We start from the raw sequence: 27,154 nt of genomic DNA, 5'->3' as shown, positions 1-27,154 counted from the left end.
AGGGCGCGGAATGTCATCCGGCTCCCTATTCCCAGCTCCCCACTACTTCTTTCCTCCTTTTCCATTCTTTTTTCTGTTCTTTCCCCATCCTTTCCCCCGCCTCTCTTTCTTTCTTTTCTTTCCCTCGTCCTTCCCCCTTCATTTGTTCTTTTCCATTCTTTTTTTCCCTTTTCTGTCCCTCCTCCTTTCCCCTCCCTCTCCTTCCTTTCCTCTTTTCCATTCTTCTCTCCTCTTTTCTTTCCCTCCATCCTCCCCACCCCCATTTCTTTCTTTTCTAACCTCTGAGGAAACAAGGATCAATCCGAAAATGTTGACTTCTTCCCCCCACTCCACCCCCTTCCCTCCTCCTTTATTGGATACTAGCGGGTGCTCAAAGGCTCCTAGGCTGTAATTAGAGGGTGGATCCTAGTGCAAAGGGAAGGAGCTCCCCCCCAGTCCCTTCTAACTACGGATCAACTAGTTCCCTCTCCCTGTCTCTCCTCAAAATCTGCTGCAATCGCCCCAGGCTGGGACACACAGAGAGATGGCATCTCCAGCGCTCGAGGTAATCTCCCCACTGCATGCATTCAGGGGCCTTAGAGAGTCCTGACTTAGCAGCAATTGGGTTTTCTCAAGCCAGGTGGAAACTAAACCCCAAGGAGCTGAAAAAAGTAAGAAGCTCTTTTTTTTTCTCTCTCTCTCTCCCCTTCTTTCTTTCTTTGCATTTTCTTTTTATTTTGGGGTGGGGTGGGGGTTGTCCTAAAATCAAATCCATGGTGAAGCTATAAGGACTGGGTGCAGGGGGTGCTGGGCAGCCTATCTTAAGAGGGGGTGAAATATACCAAGAGGAAGGAGAAGCGATAGAGATCAAGGATGTTTCCTCTAAACTCTGGAGTGGGAGCGCCTGGGTACTGATTGTGGGTGCCCTGGATTTCAGTGTCATCTGTGTTTAGTTTGTGTGAGTTTGTGTGTGTAGACTTTTGCAAAACCAACCCAGGGCTGTGCCCCATTTAACAGGGTATGGTTTTTAAACCTGAGGGGGTGTTTTCCTTGTTTAGATGAAAGGCAAAACGTGGAAGAGGGGAATCAAGTTAAAGAGGGGAATCAAGTTAAACTTTTTCTAGCCTCCCCACCCTTCATAAGCAGCAATCGCCTTCAGAGCAAAGGTTGGGAAAGATTCAGAAACCCAACTGCCCAGCCGCTATAGTCACAAATATTTAGGTTTCGGTTGAGGACAAACTCCCAGTTCAGGGCTATTTTCAGATTTTATTGGCTACAGAAATTTCACCGGCTGGAGTTGCTATTTAAAGGGTTGTTTTTAAGATTTTTTTTTTAGAAAAAAGAAAAATCCTTTTTAATGATCCTACGTGATCGTACAGCGAAAAAGTGTCTTTTTTTTTTTCTTAAAGAGGGGAATCGGGTAGGTTTAGAAGTTGGCTTTTAATTTTTTGAATAAGGGGGAAGAAGATAACGAGGGGTTTTAATTAAAAGAAAAGGAAATAACGATCAGAGACGGAAAATAAAAGCGGCCCAGAGCTTGAACGTTTCCAAAAACCCACAACCCAAGATGTCGTTTGAAGTTGAAATTTCAGCAGTGGCGAGAGATTCGAGGCTGGCGATAGGTGTGTTAATAAGGTCATGTTCTACATTAACACTCCCCAGCTCCCAGCTAACCCCCCTTCCATTCTCCGCTTCTCCGTCTCAGGAAAAAAGAAGAAGGTAGGGGGAATGGATCTTGTTAAAGCAATGGTGCTTTCAGCTTCCTGGAACCCGGCTACTGGCATCAGGCAGTTGGCACTTCAGGCAGTTGGCTTAGCTAAGCGTAGGATTCAAGCAGTCCTTTGAGGCCCCGAGGCAGGCACCTGGGCTGGTGTAAATCAGAGTCGATCTGTTGAGGGCAGTGGAGCAAATTCTCCCCAACGGGTGTATATCGTCTGTCGCTCCCTTGGAGTCAATGGGGCCAGACCCCCAGTTGGCATCATTCCATTGGCGTCGATGTCTCTATGCGGAGCGACGCCGATCTGCTCCCCCTGGGGACCTGGCAATGCGGATGCACGGCACCGTCTGAGAGGGTGCTCACAGCTTCCCAAGGTCGAGCCCATGGTGCACGGATGGGAATATTGCAAACCTAGCTATGGTCTCTCCCAAGAGGCTAGCTGGGGGTGGCGAGGGGGTCATCCCAGCTAGTGGCCTAGATACAAATGTCTGCCCAGATGGCCACTGTTTCCAAGGAGATACAAGCTGCCCAGTCTTCCTCTGGGCCCCATCCCTGCGGTGCCGCTCGCCCTTAGCTCTCTCGGCTTCGCTGCAAGTCGAGGGCGCTTGGGGACAGTTTTGAAAGGTATTAGGTGCCTCACGCCCAAGAAATCTGGCCCTTGGTCTCTAAGCTCATCCCATTGCTGGGCCCGGAGCTGGTTCAAAGGGGGTTGCCACACTCCTGAGTCTTCAGGATGTTTTGCTGACACCGTCTGTTCTGTCTGTGGCCAGTCCCGTGTCTGTCCGCCTGGGGCTGGTTAACCCGGCTGCCCCCTGCTCTGTCTCGCAAAGGTTTGATTCGATCGGTATATATTTCCTATGGAGAGGAGGGATTCAATCAGGATGGACTCACTGGGGTAAGAGGGGGAGGAAATGGTTGACCAAAGGGGCTGCTTCTAATTTGGCCCAGTCAATTCCACCCCCCAGTGTCAGTTCCATCCCGCCCCTGTCAAAACAGCCCTGGGCTGAGGAAAGTTACAGCTGGAAAAAAACAAGAGCTGCCTTCCCTTACAATGGCATGTGCTGGTCACCTAGGCCGACTTGGCTGCCGTCCATGCATGGGGAGCCAGGGGTGGCAGGTGGAAGGGGGTGCATGAGAAAGGCTCGCTCCTAGATCCTGGCACAGGTGGGCTTGGGATTGCAGCTGTGCAGTGGGTGTCCCGTTGGGCAGAAGGAGCCAGGACTCCTGGGTTCTATTTGGGGAGGGAGTTGAGTGGCTAGAGCAGCAGCCTGGTTCCCCTGAGTTCTCTCCCAGCACTGGGAGGGAATTGGATGGTTGGACTGGGACAACTGCGTTCTATTCTTCGAGTGTGGTCAAGCCAGGGGAGTGAGACTTTAGGGAGGGAATATTGTCTACTGCTTGGTGTACGGGGCTAGGTTCTGCCCTTGATCTGCTGGGTGACCTTGGGCAGATGCCTTCCTCTCCCCCTGCCTCCATTTACCCACCTGTAAAACAGAGTTCATAACCCTTTCACATCTCCCCGCAGCCCCCGGCGGGGAGTTTAAACAAGGCCTGTAAAATTCAGAGGCACTGCGGGGGTGCATAGCCTTGCTGCCAGCCTCGCCGAGGCGCGCCGCGCTGGGAGGGAGCGGAGCGTGTGCGTGCCAGGAGCCGAGACATGGCATCACCGCTTGCGGCAGGTCCCACCTGGGCCAGCTGCTCATTGGATGCTGATGAACAGCTTGAACCATCTGAGATTCCAGATGGGGGGCAAATCTGCTCCCGTTTTAGGGCGCAGGGATTAATTCTGAGCAAGTCGGACCAATTAAAGAAATTCCTTCTCCCTCGTTTTAAAGACCCTTCGGGCCAAGCTTCTTTGGGCACAACTGTTGCAATGCTGCATCAGGTTATGGCAGGGGCAGATTGACTCAATTTGGACCGATTTCCGAGTGCTCAGCACCCACAGTCAGGGCTGGATTTCCCAACTAAGCACCTTTGCTGTCTGACCTCCCCCGCAACCAGGCTCTTTTCCATCTTGCATCTCTATTAGTCCCTTGCCACATCCGCTGTGGGATTCACTCGTGATCCTATAGAACATTGTTGTTTCTGCTGATATGAGTTTTACCCGTTATCAGCCACATCCCTCCTCCTTCCCCACTTGCTTCACGCTGATTATTTTTGTCCTGTGGAATTTTTAGGGTTCCTGGAGGATTAGAGGGCAAAACACAGGTCTGAGGCATCCCGCACACACCCCCTCCTTCCTTTGTCATGTCGAAAATGATCCTCCTCTCTTATCTTCCTCATGAATTTCTCAACACCCACATTCCCCTCTTGCTCTAAGGAAACAGGGAATCCCCAAAGGAGCAGATTTTCAAAGAAGTCTAGGGGGATTATCCTAACATCACATGACTCCAGGAGCTGGTGCTTTAACTAAAATGCCAAATATCACGAGTCTTGGCTGTATATGTTATTAACCTGCCAGAGGCCCAAGCTGAGATCAGGACTTATCATGCCAAAGATCTCATAGTCTAAATAGACAAAGGGTGGGAGGGGAAACTGAGGCACACAGGATCACCCACCAGAGCTGGCAATAGAACCCAGATGTTCTGAGTCCCCGTCCAGTGCCTGTTCCTCTCAGACATGTAGCTCCCATAGAAATGAATCCCCTAGACAGCTTGAAAAATCTCAACCTTTGTGTGTAAGAACAATAATAGTATTGCAAATATGAATGATCCCTCACCCTGTCCCATATGAGGCCAAGGTAGCACCATTATCCCCAGTCAGGTGGGGAAACTGAGGCATATGAGGCCATAATGTAGAGGTCACCCATTAAGTAGCTCTAATTTTGCTCCCAAGCAGCCAGTGCAAGGTCTGTAAGTTTCTTTCCATGGTGTCATACTTAAATTCTTGGTATCCTCAGAGGTAGCAAGTCTCCCACTTATTTTGAGCTCAAGGTCTAGGAAAGGTGAATTGTGCCATAGCGCATACACTGCACAGTGACTCAGGAGATTTGAGGTCTAGTCACAGCTTGGCCTGCTGGGTGACCGCTCCGTGCCTCAGTTTCCCCATCTGTAGAATGACGATAATACAGACTTGCTTGGAGACCTACTGATGAAAAGCACTATTTAAGATGGGGTATTACTATTATTATTACGGATGCAGGCTAAACCAATCTGAAACTGATCGGAAGGTGTCCACACAAGGGTTTAACTCCATGGTTTGTTAAACCGGTGTGATTTCTGTGTTCGGCAAGACCCAAGTGTGTCCCCAGTAGTGTTTTGCAGTGTGCATTTTTCAACCTGTAAAAAGAACAAGGAGTACTTGTGGCACCTTAGAGACTAACAAATTTATTTGAGCATAAGCTTTCGTGGGCTAAAGCCCACTTCATCTGCCATTAAATTGGGGCATTTTGCTGGCACAGACGAGGCCAAAGAGAAGGCAAAAAGAAGGGGACTGAATTACTGGTGATCGCTGTTAGCATCAGGCCAGAACCCTGGCTCCTTCCTTGACTAGGCAGAGGCCTGGTCCAGCTAGTGGATCAGAGACATAGTCTATTGTCGGATGAAATTCCCTCCGTCCGTATCAGGCACCAACAGAGGCTCAGGAGGTGCCCAATGCTGAGAAGAATCCAGCCCAAGGTCTGGTGAGTTCCCCCCTGTGGTTCAGCTCAGAACTCAGAGCAGAGACTAAAGAAAAGCAGAGACACTGAGCATATAAACGCAGCCCCCATTCCTCTGCCTCTGAGTCTTCCCCACCCGTGGCAAATGCTCCATCCTCCCCACAGACTCCAGCAGGCTTCCCCTTGGAGCACACCGAGAATGGCCCAACGCGCCTCGGCACGAAGACCAGCCTCCCGAACAAAGTCCCACCATGCACTGGGGCTCCCCTGAGCATCTCTTTGGTTCGGTGATTTCAAAGGCCTTTCCCAGGAGGTCCTGGGTCCCTCATGCAGAGCCCCGAAAGTTGCGTTGGCCCCTCTCCTGGAGGTTGGGTCATGTCAGTCGGTCCCCTTGTCACATTGGTGACCTGCTGGAGGATGGGCGGAGTCAGTGGCGGAGTCCAGAATGGAATCAGGGCTCAGGGGAATTAATTCATTCTATCTGCACCATCCCGGGTGCAGCCGTCAGTTCAGGGGTGCCGAATAGCCCCTTAGCAAGGCAATAATGAAGGAGAATCCAGGCATTCTGGCTCCCCATCTCCTGCCCTAATTCCCAGAGCCAGGAATAGAATCCAGGAGTCCTGACCCCAGATTTCCTGCCTTCACCAAAGGACTGGAGGCTGTGAAGGGCGGAAGGAGTGGCCGGAGGGAGAACCCGTTAAGGACTGTTTTTTTCGGGAAGGGAAGGACATCAAACCTGCCCTCTGTCCCCCCACACCTCCTGTGCTACCAGCAAGCAGGAATAGTGGTTTTCTAGTGGTGGGTCCTTGGATCACGTTTGTCCGCCCCCTAGGGTTCGCGTATCCCCCTCGCTGGATTTCACTTGTCTTGTTCTTGCCGGGCCGGCCGGCTTTATTCAATTCCCAGGCGGGCATTGAGGGGTGCAATCCGGTGGCACAGGGCTGAGAGATCAGGTTTCCATCATAGAGCTTGTCTGGACTAAGGAGAGTTGCACCTGTAGAAGGATAGCGGTGGCGTTACACGGACCCAAGCCCCAGATGTGGAACGCACTGATCTGCCTACCTGGCCTCCCCGAGCCCCAGAGGACATGGATCTGTTACAGCTCCTAGTGATGCAGGCTGGAGCTTTAGCTCAAGCTGTAGGAGGGTGGGCTGGGGAGGTCCCCGGGGTGTAAAATCGGGCTGGCGTTACTGCAATTGACATGCTTGCGCTGCTGCAGTGTATCCGCATTGGGGAGTTTGTCCTGCTTTTGCTATATCGGTGCAACACCTTCTCCCCAGGGCCAGGGCCTTAGCTCCACCCGCAGAGATCTATTCCAGCTGTGACTCCAGGAAAAGGCCAGGGAGCTACTAAGGATTTGCACACGGGGGGTGGCCAGGGGCAGAAATTTGGGCTGAATAGTTTCTCTCTCCCAAAACTGGAAGGGGAACCGTCTGTCTGTGATGGCCGAGCTGGCCGACTCGGCGGGCAGAGACGTGAGTAGCAGAGCCCTACGCTGGTGCCACCACAGTCATTCTCATGTCAGCATTTCCATTACAGCCCACGCTGCACCCCAGAGGTAGAGACGGAACCCAGGAGTTCAGGCCCCCTGCTCTAACCATGACTCTCTCCCAGAGCTGGAATAAAACCCCAGAGTCCCAACCCCCTGCCAGAGCCTTCTTTCCATCGAAACCCAATTTCATTCCCAAACCATCTCCCTCCAAACCAATTAATTCCCCCTCCGCCCCTCCATTTCATTCTGGGAATAAAACACATAACCCCCCTCAACAAAGAACCTGGTTTGAATTCTTAAGAGAAACATATGGACACCCCCACAACAGGGGGCTTTGAAAGCACACAGCCTCACAAATTCATGAGTTCAAACCACCCTCCAAAACCCAACTTTCAGACAGTGCCCCAAAAATCACATTTAAAGAACACTCCCCCAAACGCCCCAGTTCCATTCTTTAAAACATGCTCCCCCATAAAAGCCAACTTCATTTTTCAAAAGCAGACACCTCCCTGCCCCATTTAATTATTTTGGACATTCTCCCTTCTCCCCCAACCCACCCCTTTATAAGCCCTAGGTTGTGCCACAAAAAAACTCCACGACCCAAAACCAGTTCATTCCTTCTGTCTCACACGCCCAGCCTGGGGTGCGGGGGGGTGAGGGGGCCGTACAGGGAGAATCTAAAGTCCTTGTTCTCCTCCACTGGTGTAAATCAGAACTAATTCCACTGAGGTTGATGGAATTACAACCATTTAAAATGAGTGTAAATAGGATTACGTTCAGGCCCTAACACATTTCTTGCTGTGCATTATTTCTTAGACCCCCATCCCGCTCCTATTTAAGCCAATGGCAAAGCTCCGGTAGACCGAGTCTCATTTACACTAGCGTGGCTGTTTAAAGAGACCTTAGTGTAAATGAGAATCCCAATGTCGTGATTTTACCATGAGTCTCGTGAGCTGTGGTTTTTCAGGAGGTCCCAGAACTGGGAGTCACGGGGTTAGGTCAGAATATCTGGTCTCGTTGTTTTAGACAAGGAAATAAGTTTCTAACTCTCATAATTGTGAGGAAAAGCTTGAAACGCGATGGACCCGAGTGTAACCCGCAATGCTCAGAACCCAGAACAACAACACAGGTAGAGAGCGAGGGCCACAGTGCTGGGTGTGCGTGTCCATGTTGTATGGCTTTATTCTGCGCATCTAAAAGCTCCAAAGGGTTATTACTGATCCAGTGCACCAGGTTAATCACAGGTTAGCCACCAGTCCAGAGCTGGGCAATGTCCCTTCCTGATCTCACGTCTGATCTTCAGGGCATGATGTGCGAGGTCTTTAACTCCAAGGCAGGCAATCTGACCAAAAAGCGCCAGCTGGCGATGACATGGTGACTTCAGTCTGCCCAAAGCTAATTCTCAATAATATGTCCCTATTACTGATGTAATTTAAGCGTTTTACCAGAAGCCAGAATGCACATTAAAAAAAAAACCCCAAATGTATTATTTAATTGTAAAAGCTCATGAGTTTTTTAAGCCAATCTCTGGCATTTTTCAAAGCTTGACTCAAGATTTTTGAACACTCCAAGCTGGTAATGCTAGAATCAGGCCCGCTCTAGTTTCATGGGACCCAGATTGGATCCTTATTATTGGCCCTAAAGATGTGTAAAATGTGCTAGATCTTGAGAGGTCAGATCTTGAAGTCTTTAAATCATGATTTGAGGACGTCAGGAACTCTGCCGGAGGTTCTGGGTCTGTTACAGTAGTGGGGGGAGGTGAGGTTCTGTGGCCTGCAACGTGCAGGAGGTCAGAGTAGGTGATCAGGACAGTCCCTTCTGGCCTCAAAGTCTATGAATCTAAGGGCCTCTTAGGTGCCCATAGAAACTGTTTCACAAATAAGACGAACTATGCAAGGATTCATCCAAAGGCAGGCAGGCGCTCTGCCAGTTTCTTGTGTAAAATAAGAAGATAAAGAATTCGGAACCAACAAAAATCAGCCTGGAGCTATTTAGCTACAAGAGCAGAGTGGCTGATTTGGGGAGAGTTTTATAAAACCTGTGTTTAAAAAAAAAAAACCCAAAGAAGAATCAATAAAGAAAGAAATAGATAAATAAAGGTTTGGTGCGTCAGGAAACTTCTCACTGGCTTGGGGAAGTTCTAATGGGCCATGAAATATTTTTAGATTTTCTTTTTTAATACTTTCCCCTCCCGACAAAGGTAAAAATCCCCCCTTTTCCCTCATCCTCTAGCCCTGTGCTTGGCTACTTGCACAAACGTAACAGCTACCCTGCGTGGGACTGAACCTGGAGCAGTCTCTAGTGAAGAGTATGCACGGGGTCTGCTTTAGCTAAAGCAGCAGCTCTCTGAACTTGGTGACAGTAGCTGACTCTCTGGTTTTGGCACGGACATTTTAAATACATTTCACGGCAGAGGGGGCAGTAAAAAAACGATACGTCACCAAACGGTCACAGAATAATGAAGTTGGCACTGAAAGGTCAGGCCCAGGGTGTGTGTGGTGGAGGTGGAGAGGAAGCCCACCCTGCATTTGCCCCGCACCAGTGACTCCTGTCCTGTGAGGCTGGGCTTGTTGTCCTGCTCCAGGCTTTGCAACCTGGCACACAGAGTTCCTGCACCACTCAGGTTTAACCCGCCCACCCCTCTGTCTAGAGAGGGGCCAAACCTGAGTGGTGTTGCGACCTAGCACGTGGGGTTGCAATGTCACTCAGTTTGGGGGTCTAATCAAACAAGGGTTGCCCGTTTTGATGGGACGTATTCCTAGAGGTTTCATCGCATGATGTAATCTTTAAAGATTAATTCCTGGAGATTTCAAGACAGTCCTGGAGGGTTGGCAACCCTACATCAAATGTGGTTTTTCCACAATTTCAGAGACTTTATTCAAACTCACGATTTCCATGATCACTGTGACCTCCATGACAAAAATGCAGCCCTACCCATAAACCCCTTGGTGTGGTCTGGCCACCAGCGAGGGCTAATCTAACATACAGGCACAGACAGGTGGTTGAACTGTTGGGTCTGCCAACCAGATGGCAAGGGCTTCACCTGCCCCCCCTTTCCTGCTTTTGTTTTGTTCTGAGTTTCACCCAAATCAATAGGGTTCTGCCCACCACTGCCTAGAACATTGCCATGGAATTGATCAGCTGCAGCGTGCGAAAGTGACTGCAATACACAGACAGACAGAGACATGCCACCGAGTCACATGTAAAAGGCCTCAGAACCTTGGGGCCAATGGTACTTACCCAGAGCTTGCGGGGCAGATGCAAGCCTGCTAAGGGTTTGTAATGGCTTAACCTAGTTCATCTTGCTCTGGAAATCATGACAGGCTGGTTCCCTTCAAATGCCTTTGTCCAGCCTGGTTTTCATAGATTTTAAGGCTAGAAGCAGGGCCGGCCTTAGGAAAAATGGTGCCCTGGGCGAACTTGTATTTTGGAGCCCCTGGCCCCCACTGCCTTCCCGGGCTTGCCCTCCAATCACTCCTGGCCCCCGCTGGCTCCCCGGGCTCTCCACGTCCCCCACCCCCATCGCTCCTGGCCCCCTCTGCCTCCCTCAACCCCCCACCCATTGCCCCCAGCCCCTGCTGCCTACCCATCCATCCCCCCATCACCCCTTGCCCCCACTGCCTCCTTGGGATTTCCCCCCCCAATCGCCCCCCTAGTCCCCACTGCCTCTCTGGGCTCCCCACCCCTCCCCCCAGGCCCCTGCTGCTTCCCTGGCCTTCCCACCGCTTGCATTGCCCCTGGGCCTCGCTGCCTCCCCGACCCCCTCCCCCCCTGCATTTTCCCAAGCTCCCTTCCATGGCCTCACACCCCAGGCCTGCCACGCTTCATGCCTCTTGACCACAGCACCCTGGGCGGTTGCCCACCCATAAGGCTGGCCCTGGCTAGAAGGGACCATTCTGATCAACTAGTTAAACCTCTCGCATAACACAGCCCAGAGAAACTGACACCTAGTGATTCCTGCATGAAGCCCATGTCTTGCAGTGGAGCTAGAATGCAGTTTTGATGCGGAATCCATCCCTTGGTAAATTGTTCCAATAGTTAATTGCCTTTCCTGTCACAAAATTGCACCTTATTTCTCATCTGATTACGCTGAGCTTCCATTTCCAGCCACTGGATCTTGTTCGCTTTTCCCCGCTGGGTTAAAAAGCTCTGCCGTCTGGCGCCTTCTCTTGAAATGTCCCGATTACAGCTGGGCAAAATTTTTCAGCTGCAACATTTTCCAGCCGAAATTCCCCACAGATTCGGTTCGACTGAAACAATTTGTGATTTTATGTCGATTTCTGCAAATTGTTTCGCTCAGTAAAACCAACTCTAAAAACAATTCAGAAAAAGTCAGAACATTTTGTTTCTACGCTTTTGAAAGGAAACATCTGCCTCTTTGGTTCGATATTAGGTTGAATATGATCTTTTTGAATTTAAAAAGGGCAGGGGGAGCTCAAAACCCAAATGAAACATCGCGTTTGGGGTCCGAGGCAAGGCTTCGTTCGACCCGAAATGAAATTCTTTGCAATTTTCCAGTTTGCTAAAAAGTTTGAAAAATTTCATTTTTGGGTCAATGAAACTAATTTCCTCCCCCCCCCCCCCCATTTTTCGAAATTGCCGCAAACCAAAAAATCCATTGTTCGCCCATCTCTAGACCCAAATGATGGTGCTTCCACTACCTCCATTGAGAAAAGATTCCCCGACCGAACAGACTCAATCATCAGAAAGAATTTCCTGATATTCATAGAATCATAGACTATCAGGGTTGGAAGGGACCTCAGGAGGTCATCTAGTCCAACCCCTTGCTCAAAGCAGGACCAATCCCCAACTAAATCATCCCAGCCAGGGCTTTGTCCAGCCAGGCCTTAAAAACCTCTAAGGAAGGAGATTCCACCACCTCCCTGGGTAACGCATTCCAGTGCTTCACCACCCTCCTAGTGAAAAAGTTTTTCCTAATATCCAACCTAAACCTCTCCCACAGCAACCTGAGACCATTACTCCTTGTTCTGTCATCCGCTACCACTGAGAACAGTCAAATCCATCCTCTTTGGAACCCCCCTTCAGGTAGTTGAAAGCAGCTATCAAATCCCCCCTCACTCTTCTCTTCTGCAGACTAAATGAGCCCAGTTCCCTCAGCCTCTCCTCGTAAGTATGTGCTCCAGCCCCCTAATCATTTTTGTTGCCCTCCACTGGACTCTTTCCAATTTTTCAGCCTAAAGGTTCCCCTTTGTAATATTCTCCCGTTATTCCTCCTGTGGCTACATCCATTTGTGGCCCTCCAGTGGCGGGTTCTCTTTCCGACAACTCCAGCCAGGCAAACAGACTGACTGGCTGCGAATCAAAGCGGAAACGCCTGGGGAGCAAAGGGCTTATCACTCACAAGTGTTGGGATGGGGAGGGGGCAAACAAGTGTGAGTCAGACTTGAGGAAATATTGAATGCTTGCTGGCTGTGTGCGTGGGGCAGGGGGCAAGCACAAGCTTATGAGCCAGGATACCTGGGTTCTGTTCCTAACATTGCTGTTGAATGGCTGTGTAACCCAGTCATGTCCAGCTCTCTGCCTCAGTTTCCCTATCTGTGAAACAAGGATAATGGGGGGTAGGGGTCAAAAGCTTCATGGCCGAATTCATTGCATACCCCCAGGGGGCTTCTCCATTCCCCCACAAGCCCCTTGTGAGTCAGCCAGGAACTCCCTGAAACTCCCCTTCCCACAGGCCAGGGGCTCTGTGTGTGAGCCCCCCTTCCCTCCCATGCTAAGGTCCATCATTCTCCTCCATGCCAGTGCTCCCCCAGTTCTTTCTTTCTTTCTTTCTTTCTTGGAAATGGACAGCACTAAAAGGAGGGGTGTTGCTGTCATGCTGGAAGGGGTTAATTTCTGACATCAGCCTGTTCCTTGATCTATAGAAAATTAGACGCAGCTGATGCTGATGGCTTTGCCCACCTGATACCATGGGCCCCCCTTTGCCCCTTTTGTTTTCTCCAAATTTCCCCCAACTCAGTAGGATTCTGACCATGGACACCTGGAATATTCCCGGAAATTTGTGAAATGGGCAGCCTGTGGCGATCAGAAACTATTGCACTGCAGATAGACAAGCAGAGAAATGCCATCAAGCTGCATGGAAGAGCCCCATAAGCCAGTGATATTTACGCAGCCCCCTGGGACCGGCTCAAAGGGTGCTAGGGACTGTAATGACTTAACGACGAAAGGCCCCTTCCTGCTTTAGCAGTTATCTCTTAATAGCCCGTTAGTGCTGGGATAGGGTGCTGGATGTGATATAAACCCCTCAGCGGAGAGCTGGAGCCTGCATCTCAAGGGCCATATCTACATGCCAGACTTCTGCCGGCATAACGGCCTCAGTCATGGGGTGAAATTGTGTGACCCCGGCCGATACCGCGGCGCTGGCCGAACCCCCAAGGGCAGGGGCAGTTACTGTGGCAGAGCTGTGCTCGTGCTGCTATAGCTTGTTTCGGTTCACGGCCCCGGGGGGTTGAGTTCTCCCAGTCAGATTGCAGCTTTGCTGGGATAAACTGTGTCCACACTAGGAGTGCTTTGTTTAGTCTAGCAGTATTCCTGTAGTAGAGGCCTGCCCTTAGTTATAGGCTAAGTTAGATGGCGGGCCAGGGTAGCCGGAAGGCACAGGGGGGTGGGTTTAGGGTGTATTTGATGGCTAGGTCACCAGTTTAAACCTGGCCTAGATTCCTAGGCACTGGGAAGAGAGCCCCTGTGTGGAATGAATTTGGAGGGTCTCAACTTTACTCCTAATGAACAGGGGTCAATGTTGCAAAACCCACTGGCACAGCTGAGTCCCATGATTGGCAGGGCCAGGCCTGTCGATGCTGAAATCCCAGGCTCGTCTCTCCAGGCAGGATGCTGGCAGGGGCGCTGGAACAATTTTTATAGTGGGGGGGCTGAGAGCCATTGAACCAAACTGCAAACCCTGTGTATAATGGAAACCCTGTAGCACCCCCTGCACCCCTAGTTCCAGCACCTATGGACACTGGGGACACTGCCATGGCCTGTGCTGGGTCTAAAACGTCTGGTGATTACAGCCTGCAGGATTTTCTCCCGTGGCCCAGGGCTTAGGTTGGTCAGCACATCTACAGCAGCTGTTCTAATGGGGAAGTGTCTAAGGGCAAAAGCTAGTGGGTTTCCAGGAGGCAGTGTGGTCTAGTGGCAAGGCGCACTCGCCTAGCTGGATTCTATTCCTGGTTCTGCCATTAAACTTGGGCAAGTCACTGCCCCGCTCTGTGCCTCAGTTTCCCCCCCCCCCCACACACACACACCTTTGTCTGTTTAGAATGTGAGCTGGGGCAGGAATTGTCTCTCTGTGTGTGCCTGTGAAGCACCCAGCACCATGAGGCCCTGATCTCAGCAGGGGCAGGGACTGTCTCTCCCTGTGTGTCTGTGCAGTGCCCAGCACCATGGGGCTCTGATCTGGGCTGGAGCCTCTATGCTACTGAAATACAAATAACAATGATAATCATTCTGATTTGGTCACAATTCACACCCGGCTCATACTTGTGCCTGGAGCCAGTTTTCCATAAACGCTCAGCAGCTCTGGTTGAGGATTCTCTCCCCTGGTAGCCCTAGAGATCTGTCTCCCGGCTAGCAGCTCCCTTAGCTGCTGGTACCAACTGGCTGTCGATACCTCGCTGGTCTCCTGGTTTCACTTTGTCCCTGACAATGGCCGGGGCATGGCAGGGAATAGTTGGGCTGGGACCCTTCGCCTGGGCTGATGCAAGCCGCGGGTCTGTCTCAGCCACAGCCCAGCATGATCTGTTCCCTCTACCTGCCCCCACCACCGGGTTTCTTCAGACTCTGAGGCGGCAGCCACACTGGGGTCTGGCACTTCCCACCGAGCAGCCCAGCCGCATCTGAGTCCCTGGGTGTTTTGTGTGAATAGCTGAGGCTCTGGTCTGGATGTTTCCATCTGGCCATGCCTGTTGCCAGCCAGAACTGAGGAGGGGAGGGGGGATCTCAGACAGCTCCCTGTCCTCTCGCCTCACCCGAAGGGCAGCACAACGTGGTGTCGACAGCCAGACTCATCCCCGGGCCAGACTGCATTGCTCCATGGTGCCTGGCGCTGCCAGGCTGTGTTTGCATTGCAAAGCCAGCAGGACCCTCCCAGGCTGCTGAAAGAGACACTCTCAGGCCGGATTTGGCTTGGTGTTAGGTGCTGCTGGGAAGGGGCGAGTTCCTCTAATGCCCAGTCAAAAATGTTCTCCTGGAATCTATGTCACACCGGCCAACAGCAAATCCCCGTTGTCCTGGCAGCGGGTCACCACTCAAATACTGCAGCAGTGGGTTGGTGTGGAATGGAAGCATGCTGGAGACTCATGCCCTGGTCTGCCCCTCGAATCAAAGCCCTGAGACCACAATGAGGGGCATTGCCAAGAGATTTATCCAGCCTGTCTACACTACATGGGCAATCCACTCTAAGCACCCAATGTCCTGTCCCAGCACACCTTAGGATGGATCCTCTGAGGGGCAGGCTCCGGTGGTTTCCAAGCCCTGAGACAACTCTAGGTAGGGTGACCAGATAGCAACTGTGAAAAAACGGGATGGGGGTGGGGGGTAATAGGCACCTATATAAGAAAAAATCCCAAAAAACGGGACTGTCCCTTTAAAAACGGAACGGATGGTCACCCTAGCTCTAGGGGAGTGTCTGTGTGCAGCATTGCTCCAGTTTAATTTAAGGTGTGATTTGACAGTGATTGAAGGAAATCAGAGCCAAAAACTGTTTGGCCACGTTTATTTCATAGATCCATAGATATTTAGGTCAGAAGGGACCATTATGATCATCTAGTCTGACCTCCTGCACAACCTTGTTTCAGTTTAAACCAGACTCATAAGTCAGTTAAGAACAGGTTTAAGTGAAACCAAAATAAGATGCTCTTAATCTGAAATAAGATCGTCCACACAGGACTTTGCACTGGTTTAACTGAACCAGTTTAATGAATCTGGTACAACAAATACTATGTGTAGACAAGTCCAGGACATTACAAAACTAGTTGACTGGTCAGCTGAAATTGACTAACTGCAGTGGGTTAGAAACAAAATGAAAGATGAAACTTAGATCGATTTTTTTCATGGACTCATAGATGAAGGACCACTGTGGTCATCTAGCAGCCCCTCCTGTATAACACAGGCCATAGGACTTCCCTGAAATAATTCCTGTTTGAACTAGAGCATATATTTTAGAAAAACATCCAGTCTTGATTTTAAAGCCATCTCTCTGAATCAATGCAAACTGCTAATATAGACACACTTAATTCGGTTTTCCCCTTGAATCAATTGACTCAACCTAAATCAAACTAAACTGATTTACGTGAGGCTGTGTGTCTGCATTGCATTGCCTTCACTAAACTGGCTTTTTGTTAAGTTTGTGCAGCTTTTTTAGTATGCAAGGCCTGCGTCTTGTTACGTTTGGAAAGCAAATAGCAGATTGTGGGTGACACCAGAATCCTAATAAAAATAGTCTTAGCTCAGGGAAATAATAATATTTTTTTTTTTTTTAAAAAAGCCACAAATAATGAAAAATAAAGTGCTTAAAAATACAATTCCTGAGTTGACAATCTTCCTGTAATAACAGACAAATCTAAGGCCATTTAACAATTCTTGGGAACAGTAGAGCCAGAACTCAGACTCTTCTGCTCTGAAAGTGCTACTACCTGAGCTCAAGGAGAATCTCCATCACCAGTTTGCAGTAGAGGGTTTAGGACACATAGCTGATCAGCTGTGATTCTCTCCCGCAGAGGGCCGTGGCACGTGTACAAAACTAGGCAAAACTATTACAAACATCTACAGATTCTTTCAGCTCTTCCTCACCCCCAATACAAATCAGCAGTGGGGCGGGTGTGGGGATAGCTGTGAAGTTAAAGAAGGAAATGCCAGTTTTTACACTCCAAATTCCGATGACAATATAGATAGATGCTGAGCATGTGGGTCAAAGCCTCTGAGTGATGAGCTCGAAATGCGCTGTGTTTTTTTACGCATTGCATGTCGGAATTGGCAAAGCCCCAAGCTCCCAGAGTAGCAGATTAAAAACATAAAGGGAGCAAATAAAGAGGAAGTCATTTAAGGAAGGGAAAGAGGAGGATTTAAAATGCCACAACGTAATTCAATTAAAAGGCCATAAAAAGAGAGAGAGAGAGAGAGAGGGAGGCGAGATTGGAAACAGGAGGCTTTCGGAAGCTGTGAGCTTCTGCGTGGAGAGGATCAGCCATTCGGAGAAGCAAAATAATGAGACAAGCAAGGGGGGAAAAAAGCCAAGGGGCTGACGGCAGGGATTCAATGCAGCAAAGCTGGATTTATATTCTCACTTCTGCATGTTAGGAAGGATGAGAGTTTTACTGAATGAGTTTTAACAATTCCAACAGTGTCTCTGTCCCTCCCCCAAATCAGCACTGGGCCCCAGTTCAGGAAACCACTTAAGCACATGATGGGACATTTTATCATGAGTCTGGCAGTGTCTGGTGTTTAATGTCAAGCACTAGCTCCCGGAGTCATGGGGCTGTGCAAGAATCTCACTAAGAACATACGAGTGGCCATACTGGGTCAGACCAATGGACCATCTAGCCCAGTGTCCCGGTACCAGATGCTTCAGAGGGAATGAACAGAACAGGGCAATTATTGAGTGATCCACCCCCTGTTGTCCAGTCCCAGCTCCCAGCAATGAGAGGCTTAGGGACACCGGGAGCGTGGGGCAGCGTCCCTGACCATCTGGCTAATAGCCACAGAGGCGGCTCGCCCTTGTGGTTGCAGAGCAAAGCCTAAAAAGGTGACCCTCCCGCAGGACCCTCCCCCAGAGAGCCAATAAAAAGAACACCAATCAGACTTCTTTTTGCCTAAATATGATGATCTTTTGGGGCCTGACTCAGGAGTTTTTTGAACGTTGGATGAGTTAAGCACGTGCTTAAGTGCTTTCCTGAGTCAGGGCCTGAGTGCTCAAGCCTCCAGCCCTGGGCTAGGCTGGGTCACACCACACAGGCTTAGAAGAAGGGTGGTTTGTGACTAAGCTGGAACTCGAGAGTAGAGGCCTCATTTTTAAGCCCAGCCTGGAGTCACGCCCACCCGACCCGACCCTGACACTCCCACCGGCCGCCCCCTTGCTGGGCTGTGTGTGTTGCAGAGCAAGAGAAGCTGGGACTCCCGGCACATTCACTCCGTAGCACACGCAGCACAGCAAGGTGGCAGTGGCCGCAGGAGGAGAGCTGACCCAAGCCCCAGAGGGTTCAGTTGTTCGTCCACGCTTGTGGTCAGGTCCCATCCAGGTTGGATTGCAGGGCTCTACTCAAGACTGGCGCAGAATGTGTGTGACCTTGGGCAAGTCACTTAGACTTTCTGGCCCAGATCCTCAAAGGTATTCATAGAATCATAGAATATCAGGGTTGGAAGGGACCTCAGGAGATCATCTAGTCCAACCCCCTGCTCAAAGCAGGACCAGTCCCCAATTTTTGCCCTAGATCCCTAAATGGCCCCCTCAAGGATTGAACTCACAACCCTGGGTTTAGCAGGCCAATGCTCAAACCACTGAGCTATCCCCTTATTCAGACACCTAATGTCCACAATGGGAGTGTGCCTCAGTTCCCCACCTGTAAAATGGGCATACTAATCCTAGCTTTCTCTGTCTTGCCCATGATTGAGCTCAAGGCCCCATTGTGCTAGGTATGTACATGTAGCATGATGCGGCCTTGATCTCTACTGAAATCTCTAGGTGCTACCTTAACGCAAATAGCAGCGTGAAGGAAATTCCCCAGATTTCATGCAGGTTGCTGCCTTTCTGTGACAGTGCAGCTTTATGACATGCGTGGCAATGCTGAGACCTGCATCAAGGTGTCGCACAGATCCATCAGGGCAACCCGATGCTTTAAGGGTAAAGTGATGTATCTTTAGAGTAAGGGGGGGGGAATGCAACAAGAAAAGTTAAAGAGTAAAGTCACTTGGAGAGAGCACTGTGTGTCTAGCTCCTCTATGACAGGCTGCAGCAATGCTAAGAACAAAATGGCTGAACAAAGAGTTAGAATTCTCTCCTCAGATTATTTTATCTTTTTCTCTTTAGGTTCTGTTAATGAAAAGAAAGGCAGAAATTAGGGCTGGTCAAAAATGTCCCATTGAAACTGTTTTAAGATAGAAAAGTGGGTTTTTGATTAAACAAACATTTTCACTAAAAGTGTCTGCTTTCTGCAGAGATTTTCAACTGTTCATTGAAAAAAAAAAACCCCAACCCCCAAAATTTATATTTGGAAGCAATGTAATGGTGCCGTATGGGAGTTGTAGTTTGGGTGCCTCATGCCATCACCAGCAAGACTACATCTCCCATGTTACACCATAGCTATGCAGCACCCATGATGCATCGCGGAAGCTCAGCAAGAGGGAGAGCATGGTGTCTCATGGGAGATGTAGTCCAGCCACGGAGCCCAGCCCAGACGGTAGAAGGCATCGAACTACAACTCCCATGAGGCACCACAGCAACATTTCTGAATAGAATTTTTTGGGTTTTGGATGAAAACTTTTGAGTTTTTATTTTTCACCCACAATGTTGAAATTTTCCACGACACCCTCCATTTTCCAGCCGGCTCTAGTAGAAACATTGAAGGGACAGGGCACAGAAACCCAAAAGCACCAAGTTCCAGACCAGGCCACGATATTGGAGTCATACATGCAACTGGCAATGAATCCTCCCAGACCATGAGGGGTGGCAGGTGGGATTGTATGTTACCATATGTCATGGGATAGGTAATTTTCCTTGCACTTGCAGTAGATTTGGATTTCACCTCTGGCCGCAGTGCTATAAGCAGTGGTTTGCGAAATATCTGGAACAAAAATGCAATGCTTCTTGAATATCAAGTCTTTTTACATTTCATTCTGAACTCCAGAATGGGGACCGTTTCCATGGCAAATTTTGCTCAGGTGCATTAATTCTCCAGTAAAAAAAAAAAAGAAAGAGCCCATCTTCTGTCACAGCCCCATCCCCAAAGCAAAACGCATGGCCACCTCTTATTATTTATCATGTGTTATATCATAGCACCTGGGAACCCCAGCCACGGACCGGGACCCCCTTGTGTTCGGTGCTGTACAAACGCTGGACAAAAAGTCCCTCTCCCAAAGAGCTTCCAAGGCAAGCTATAAGAAACATGGTTTTATAAATGTTAAAATAGCCCTTTCCCCCCCAAAAAGTCACACACGTTGCAGGGGTGTGAAATTGCACACAGTAGCCAACATTCCAAAATGGTGCACGGTGCACTCATGAGTATTTGTGATCCTTCCATGAGTAATATGTAAACCAAACCACACATCCCTTCTGATTCAGATTTCACAGGAGACATCCGAGAGCGATCCTGACTGCAGGTAGCCATGAAGACTGATTCTGACAAGATTTAAGAACTTTTCGAACTCACGGCATGGGAATAACACTATTGATGGCTTAAAATTAACTCTTTGCGTGGTCAGAGCACATAGCTTTCTGTAAGTTTGAGGTGTTACTCTAATGTCCTGCCCAGATTCCAATTTTGGGGTCAGATCCTCAGGTCAATATTAACAATAATCCTATTTAATTTATCATTTACATAGCAACAGCTGTTGTGATAGTGGCTTTGCCCTAACTTCCCCCTGCAGTTTCAAATGGACACGGTATTTTTCACTTCCTGCCGCAAATCATTGCAAGTGTTTCTTCCCATAGGTAAACATCTGGCACATCCCACCCCAGAGGTGGCTGCATTTTAATGGGGGGGGGGTAAAGTCAGCCATAGGTATACACAGTAGTTAGGCAGCAGTAAAGTGATTTAGAATCTTTTGGGAGTCAAAAAAGACAGGATAGAAACTCTACCTACATTGGTTTCAGAGTAACAGCCGTGTTAGTCTGTATTCACAAAAAGAAAAGGAGTACTTGTGGCACCTTAGAGACTAACCAATTTATCTGAGCATGAGCTTTCGTGAGCTACAGCTCACTTCATCCGATGAAGTGAGCTGTAGCTCACGAAAGCTCATGCTCAAATAAATTGGTTAGTCTCTAAGGTGCCACAAGTACTCCTTTTCTTTCTACCTACATTGGCTAGAATGTCAAGGATTATAACATTCATAAACCAGTCGGAGAACACTTCAATCTCTCTGGTCACTCGATTTCTGACCTAAAAGTGACTATTCTTCAACAAAAAAACTTCAAAAACAGACTCCAACGAGAGACTGCTGAATTGGAATTAATTTGCAAATTGGATACAATTAACTTAGGCTTGAATAGAGACTGGGAGTGGTTGAGTCATTATACAAAGTAAAACTATTTCCCCTTGTTTATTCCCCCCCCGCCCTCCCCCCCCCACTGTTCCTCAGACGTTCTTGTTAACTCCTGGAAATGTGCTAGAAATGGCCCACCTTGATTATCACTTCAAAAGGTTTTCTCTCCCCCCCCACTCTCCTGCCAGTAATAGCTCATCTTAAGTGATCACTCTCCTTACAATGTGTATGATAAATACCCATTTTTTCATGGTCTGTGTGTATATAAATCTCCTCACTGTATTTTCCACTTTATGCATCCGATGAAGTGAGCTGTAGCTCACGAAAGCTTATGCTCAAATAAATTGGTTAGTCTCTAAGGTGCCACAAGTCCTCCTTTTCTATTGGCTAGAATGTTATTCATTTACAAGGATAACGTCAAGTCGTAGAACTTGCTAATGGCTGAAATGTGGCTTGAACAGAGGCATGAGATTATGCTCGTGCTGGGAGATTCGCTGGGTAAGGACACTGGAGTGAAACTACAGCTCTGGTTTGTTAACTAACTTCTGAGCTATCTCAGGATCAGGACTGGACTAAGGAGTGAGGTGTACCAGCAGAGCTGTGTGTCTAGGGTGGTCGCAGGTTTGGAAGAGCAGTGGGAGAAGAAAGCCAGGACCAAGGAGCATGTCCGCAGAAGGCCCCATAGCGGACCATGGGGATCGAGGGACATCAGCACAGCTGTGCCCAGGGAGGGTAATCCAGGGCTGGAACAGCAGAGGGGCTGAGTTCCAGACTGGGGGCAGAACCACAGCCACTCGTGCTGCTGCTCAGATCAGTTCCTTTGGCCAAGCCCATCTCTGCGAGAAGCAATTTTTTAAGATCAGAGGAACTGCACCACCCAGAGCAAGAACAGGGGCTGGATGCAAGGCGTGGCGATGCCAATTAGTCAAGCTACTCGGTGAGACCCAGATCTGAAGAAACTGACAAGCAGACCCGCCCCATTCAGTTAGGCTCCAGTTCCCAATTAACCCCTAGCCATCCTGCCACACTCTCTAGACCAGATTTCCAAGACATCTCATGTCCCATTTAGGCACCAAAGGTCTCAGCCTCTCGGGTGCTAATTGAGGGCTAAACTCTATGTGAAATCTGGTCCTGATTGTGGAGTCACACCTCTCAGATTGACACCTCCGGTGAGCCCTTGAATATCTGACCCCACAACCAGTGGCTACATGAGAATAAGAGAAACATTGGTGGGAGTTTTCCAAGTTCCACCTGCATGATAGGCTTGGCCCACACCTCTCAGAATTATTATTCAGAGAGTTCACACCTCACCCAGCTGTTGTTTCAGGCTCTCTGCAGATTCAAGCAGATGGGGCTGTGTCAGTTACACATGGTAACTGCGCCGAAAATGTGAGATTCTTGAGAGCAGGAAGGCAATTTGGGATAGCTACGAGTATGCTGTATGGCCAAGTACCCGCCCAATCCAAGCCCTGTCCACATCTCACGTGTTCTGTTTTCACTAGAGCTGATTGGGAATGATTTTTCACCAGAAAATGCTGATTTGTCAAAAACGAAATCTGCTCCTGGGAAAGGATTGATTACGACAAATCTTCCGAATCAAAAATAAATTGAAAATAGAAGCATCGACATTTTTGAAATGAAAAGTTTTGTTTTTCAGTTCGAAACAACTTTTCATTGCAAAATTTTGGTGCATTTATACTTAAAAAAAAAAAGTAAAGGGTTAATAAAAGGTCAAAATCAATCTGACATTTTTTCAGGTTGTTGGTTTGCCAAAATTTTTGAGATTTCAACTTTTCATCCTGATTCAGAATGGGAAAACATTTGGAAATCTCAGAAACTCTCGTGATATGGGAAAGCCTGCCCACCTCTAGTTCTCAGTCTCTCTTCTCGGTTAGCATTTCCCTCCTGTCCCACATTCTCTTTATACTGTTGGTGTGAGAATGTTTTACTCTGCATCTCCTGCTGCTTGGAGCAGTCTCCTGGTGTCTCTCTGCATCACAGACTCTCCTTGGCTTCTACCTCTTCATTTTTTCTCTGTCTCTGTTGGATTGTGCTTTAGTCAAATGCAAGTTATTGTGCTCAATACGGAGGGGACTGGGTGAAATTCTCTGGCCTGTGACATAGAGGAGGTTAGAGGTGATCTAATGATGCATGTTGGCCGTAAAATGTATGCATCTATGAGTCACACTATATATTTTCTAAGGTAGGGATTTTCAGAGGAGGGTAAGGGACTTAGATGTATTTGAGATTCCTACCTAATCACATGACTCCAGGAGCTGGGGCGTTAGGATAAACATCAAATATCTTATGATTTGTTATTAAAATCAAGAGAGTTGGCAACACTGTAACTGCCCAAATCCCATTGAAATTGAGTTGTGCCTAACTCAATTCTCATTGAAAACCCCAATCATCTTTGTGGGCTGCTATGATGCATCATAGGAAGTTAGTTCCCATGACTGCTGTGCATCATGGGAAGTTAGTTCAGCTGAGGAGCCCAGTCCATAGGGGGCAGAATGGGGGTGTCAGACACCTGAATTTACAACTTCCACAAGGCACCACTTGGTGGGTGGGGGGGTGTTCCAATTACTATGAAACAACGAAGCTGGTTGGGAATTTTCCATTGAAATGTATCTTTGACGGAAAATGTGGTTTCTGCAAAATGGAAATTTTGTGTGGGAAAATGTTGACTTAGCCAATTTTTTTTTTTTAAATCTGCTGGAAAAATCAAAAGAAATATTTAGTTTAAGGTCAGTTTGACATTAATCTGCATCTGCCCGAATCACTGCGGTGCCTTCTGGGTGCCTCATGCCCTCATTCTCCTTCTTGGGCATGGCTTGCTGGCTGAACTACATCTCCCATGATGCACCACAATCTCCCCTCTGGCTGGCCTTGGTGCATCATAGGAATCCTATTACTTCAAGGCATCATGGGAGATGTAGTGTCTCTGTGGAGCACAGTCCATAACAGAGAATGGGAGCAGGAGGCACCGAACTACAACTCCCATGTGGCACCGCAGTGGCTCAGCTAAATGCAGATCTTAGGGATGTGGGGTGATTCTCCATTGTTCTCAATGAGGTGGGGAGAGTCTCCATTGTTCCCAGTGGGAGCTTATCCCTATTGTGCTGCATCTGTGTGCAGTTCTGGTCTCCCATGTTTAAGAAGGATGAATTCAAACTGGAACAGGTACAGAGAAGGGCTACTAGGATGATCCAAGGAATGGAAAACCTGCCTTATGAAAGGAGACTCAAGGAGCTTGGCTTGTTTAGCCTAACTAAAAGAAGGTTGAGGGGAGATATGATTGCTCTCTATAAATATAGCAGAGAGATAAATACCGGAGAGGGAGAGGAATTATTTAAGCTCAGTACCAATGTGGACACAAGAACAAATGGATATAAACTGGTCATTGGGAAGTTTAGACTTGAAATCAGACGAAGGTTTCTAACCATCAGAGGAGTGAACTTTTGGAATAGCCTTCCAAGGGAAGCAGTGGGGGCAAAAGCCCTATCTTTAAGATTAAACTCGATAAGTTTATGGAGGAGATGGTATGATGGGATAACATGATTTTGGCAATTAATTGATCTTTAACTATTCATAGTAAATAGGCTCAATGGCCTGTGATGGGATGTTAGATGGGGTGGGATCTGAATTACTACAGAGAATTCTTTTCTGGGTATCCAGCTGGTAAGTCTTGCCCACATGCTCAGGGTTCAGCTGATCACCATATTTGGGGTCAGGAAGGAATTTTCCTCCAGGGCAGATTGGAAGAGGCCCTGGAGGTTTTTCGCCTTCCTCTGTAGCATGGGGCACAGGTCACTTTCTGGAGGATTCTCTGCTCCTTGAAGTCTTTAAACCATGATTTGAGGACTTCAATAGCTCAGACATAGGTGAGAGGTTTTTCGCAGGAGTGGGTGGGTGAGATTCTGTGGCCTGCGTAGTGCAGGAGGTCGGACTAGATGATCATAATGGTCTCTTCTGACCTTAATATCTATGAATCTCTGAATCTGTGTTGCATTTGTGTTGCCCCATGTCCTGGCCCCCTGAATCAGCCTGGCCTGGTACAAACCTAGCTGCTGAAGGCCTCACTGAGCCCATGCCAATCCTGTCTCCCTTTGCTGACGCCTTGCCCTCCTTTCTCCCTCCTTGCAGGAGGACGCTCGCTATGGCTCCAGCCCCCTGGCTATGCTAACAGCCACCTGCAATAAATTTGGAGGCTCCAGTCCAATCCGGGATTCGGCCACGCCTGGGAAAGCGGGGAACCTTTTGGGGAAGAAACTGTACCAGCTGGGAGCCGAGCAGTCCAGCCCCAAGCTCCGCAGCTCCGAGGCCATGGGAGATTCCTACACGGCCGCCTTCCCCAGTGGGAACGGGCTGATGTCCTCCTCGGCCAGCCCGCAAGCCTCCACCACCTATGGCAATGACTACAGCCCCTTCTCCCACTCCTTTCCAGCTTCCTCCGGCTCTCAGGACCCCTCATCCCTCCTGGTGTCCAAGGGCCACCCCTCGGCCGAGTGCCTTCCCAGCGTCTACACCTCCTTGGATATGGCACACCCTTACGGCTCCTGGTACAAAGCTGGGATCCATCCTGGGATCTCCAGCAGCTCCAGCAATGCCACAGCCTCCTGGTGGGACGTGCACTCCAATACCAACTGGCTGAGTGCCCAGCCCCAGTCGGACGGCCTCCAGGGCTCCCTTCAGCCTGTGCCGGCCCAGACATCCCTGAGCCCCCAGCTGCCAAGCTACAGCTCCGACTTCACCACCTTGAACCCTGCCCCGTACCCGGCCGTGGGCATCACCTCCTCCTCTCACCTACTCCCTTCCAGCCAACACATGCTGTCCCAGGAGATGTACAAGCCCAAGCCTGTGGCCAACAACTCCCTGATGGAAGGCGGGATCGGACTGAAGGCCCCGCGTGGCGGCACCTTCAGCAGCAGCACCGGCCGCTCGACGTGCGACTGCCCCAATTGCCAGGAGCTGGAGCGGCTCGGGGCTTCAGCCGCCAGCCTGCGGAAGAAGCCCATCCACAGCTGCCACATCCCGGGCTGCGGGAAGGTCTACGGCAAGGCCTCCCACCTCAAGGCCCACCTGCGGTGGCACACAGGCGAGCGCCCCTTTGTCTGCAACTGGCTCTTCTGTGGCAAGCGCTTCACCCGCTCAGATGAGCTGGAACGTCATGTCCGCACCCACACCCGGGAGAAGAAGTTCACCTGTCTGCTCTGCAACAAGAGGTTCACCCGCAGCGACCACCTCAGCAAGCACCAGAAGACCCACACCGAGCTGGGGGCAGCCAAGCCTGCTGAGGGCGAAGCCGAAAGGGAGGAGACAGCCACTGGCGGTGGCTCTCCAGGCGCAGCCTTGCAGGACGGGTTGGCCAACGACGACAAAGACACCACCAGCCCTGAGCAAAGCAGCTTGCTGGAGATCTAACCTAGGGATGGAGCTTCTCCTCCAGCCTCCTCCTCTTCCTCCTCCTGTTTAGTTCCCCCTCTCACTGAGATAATTTATTTCCTGGGGGAAGTGGCGGCTCAGATGCAGACACCTATTGGGTTCTTGGGCAGGATCCTCTTGGAACCCTTGCTTTCTGCTCCACCCAGGCATGGGAGAGTTAAATGACCTTGATGCAAGGTCACATGGAGCAGAGGCTGGGATTTGAACCTAGTCCCCAGGTCATGTTGTTTTCTTTGCCGTGAATAGACTTACTGAGCCTTTTGTCCTACCTGGCCGGGATCGCTCGCAAAGCCACTGGCACCGTCTTCCTAAGGAGTTACTTAAGGTTGACCAAAGTGTGTGTGTGTGGGAGGAATCATCTCCCAGTTGGGACAACCCCGTGAGAGCTTGATCCTGGGCAATGGGAACCTGATCCTGCAAAGCCAATGGGACTACTCATGCGTTTGGTGTTCAGCAGGTGCATTGATGGATTGGGGCCCTGGAACTCAGCCCCTGCCGGGATCGGGGCCTAAATAGTGCATCAGAACCTTTGCCCTCAGGTCAGATGGGGGAGGGGAGGATACAAAGAACCCATGTCGTCCTCCACCCACTTTACAAAGGAGGGCCACCAGTCACTATACGGAGATACCAAGAGGAGCTTCCACCTTCCCCTCCTCCCCCACCTCCCCTCCCCCGTGTATTTAATCTAGAAATGTAAGAATTATATTTA

General features: G+C 49.5%; 1 protein-coding gene across 1 annotated transcript; it reads left to right on the top strand.

Annotated features, from left to right (window-relative positions):
- Nucleotides 1-560: 560 nt before the first annotated feature.
- Nucleotides 561-26,424, top strand: SP7 (Sp7 transcription factor). The gene is made up of 2 exons (XM_074935296.1): nt 561-650; nt 25,147-26,424. The coding sequence occupies exons 1-2, from the start codon at nt 561-563 to the stop codon at nt 26,422-26,424; spliced, it is 1,368 nt and encodes a 455-aa protein (XP_074791397.1).
- Nucleotides 26,425-27,154: the final 730 nt, after the last annotated feature.

This window comes from Natator depressus, chromosome 20 (assembly GCF_965152275.1).
Source record: "Natator depressus isolate rNatDep1 chromosome 20, rNatDep2.hap1, whole genome shotgun sequence".
Classification (NCBI taxonomy): domain Eukaryota; kingdom Metazoa; phylum Chordata; order Testudines; family Cheloniidae; genus Natator; species Natator depressus.
This window is presented reverse-complemented; position numbering and strand designations above follow the sequence as displayed.

Excerpts from the sequence above, each read along its gene's own strand:
- SP7 (XM_074935296.1), top strand. The coding sequence starts at position 561 with ATGCATTCAGGGGCCTTAGAGAGTCCTGACTTAGCAGCAATTGGGTTT. Across the intron at positions 651-25,146 it reads ACCCCAAGGAGCTGAAAAAA|GAGGACGCTCGCTATGGCTC; the intron begins GTAAGAAGCTCT and ends CCCTCCTTGCAG.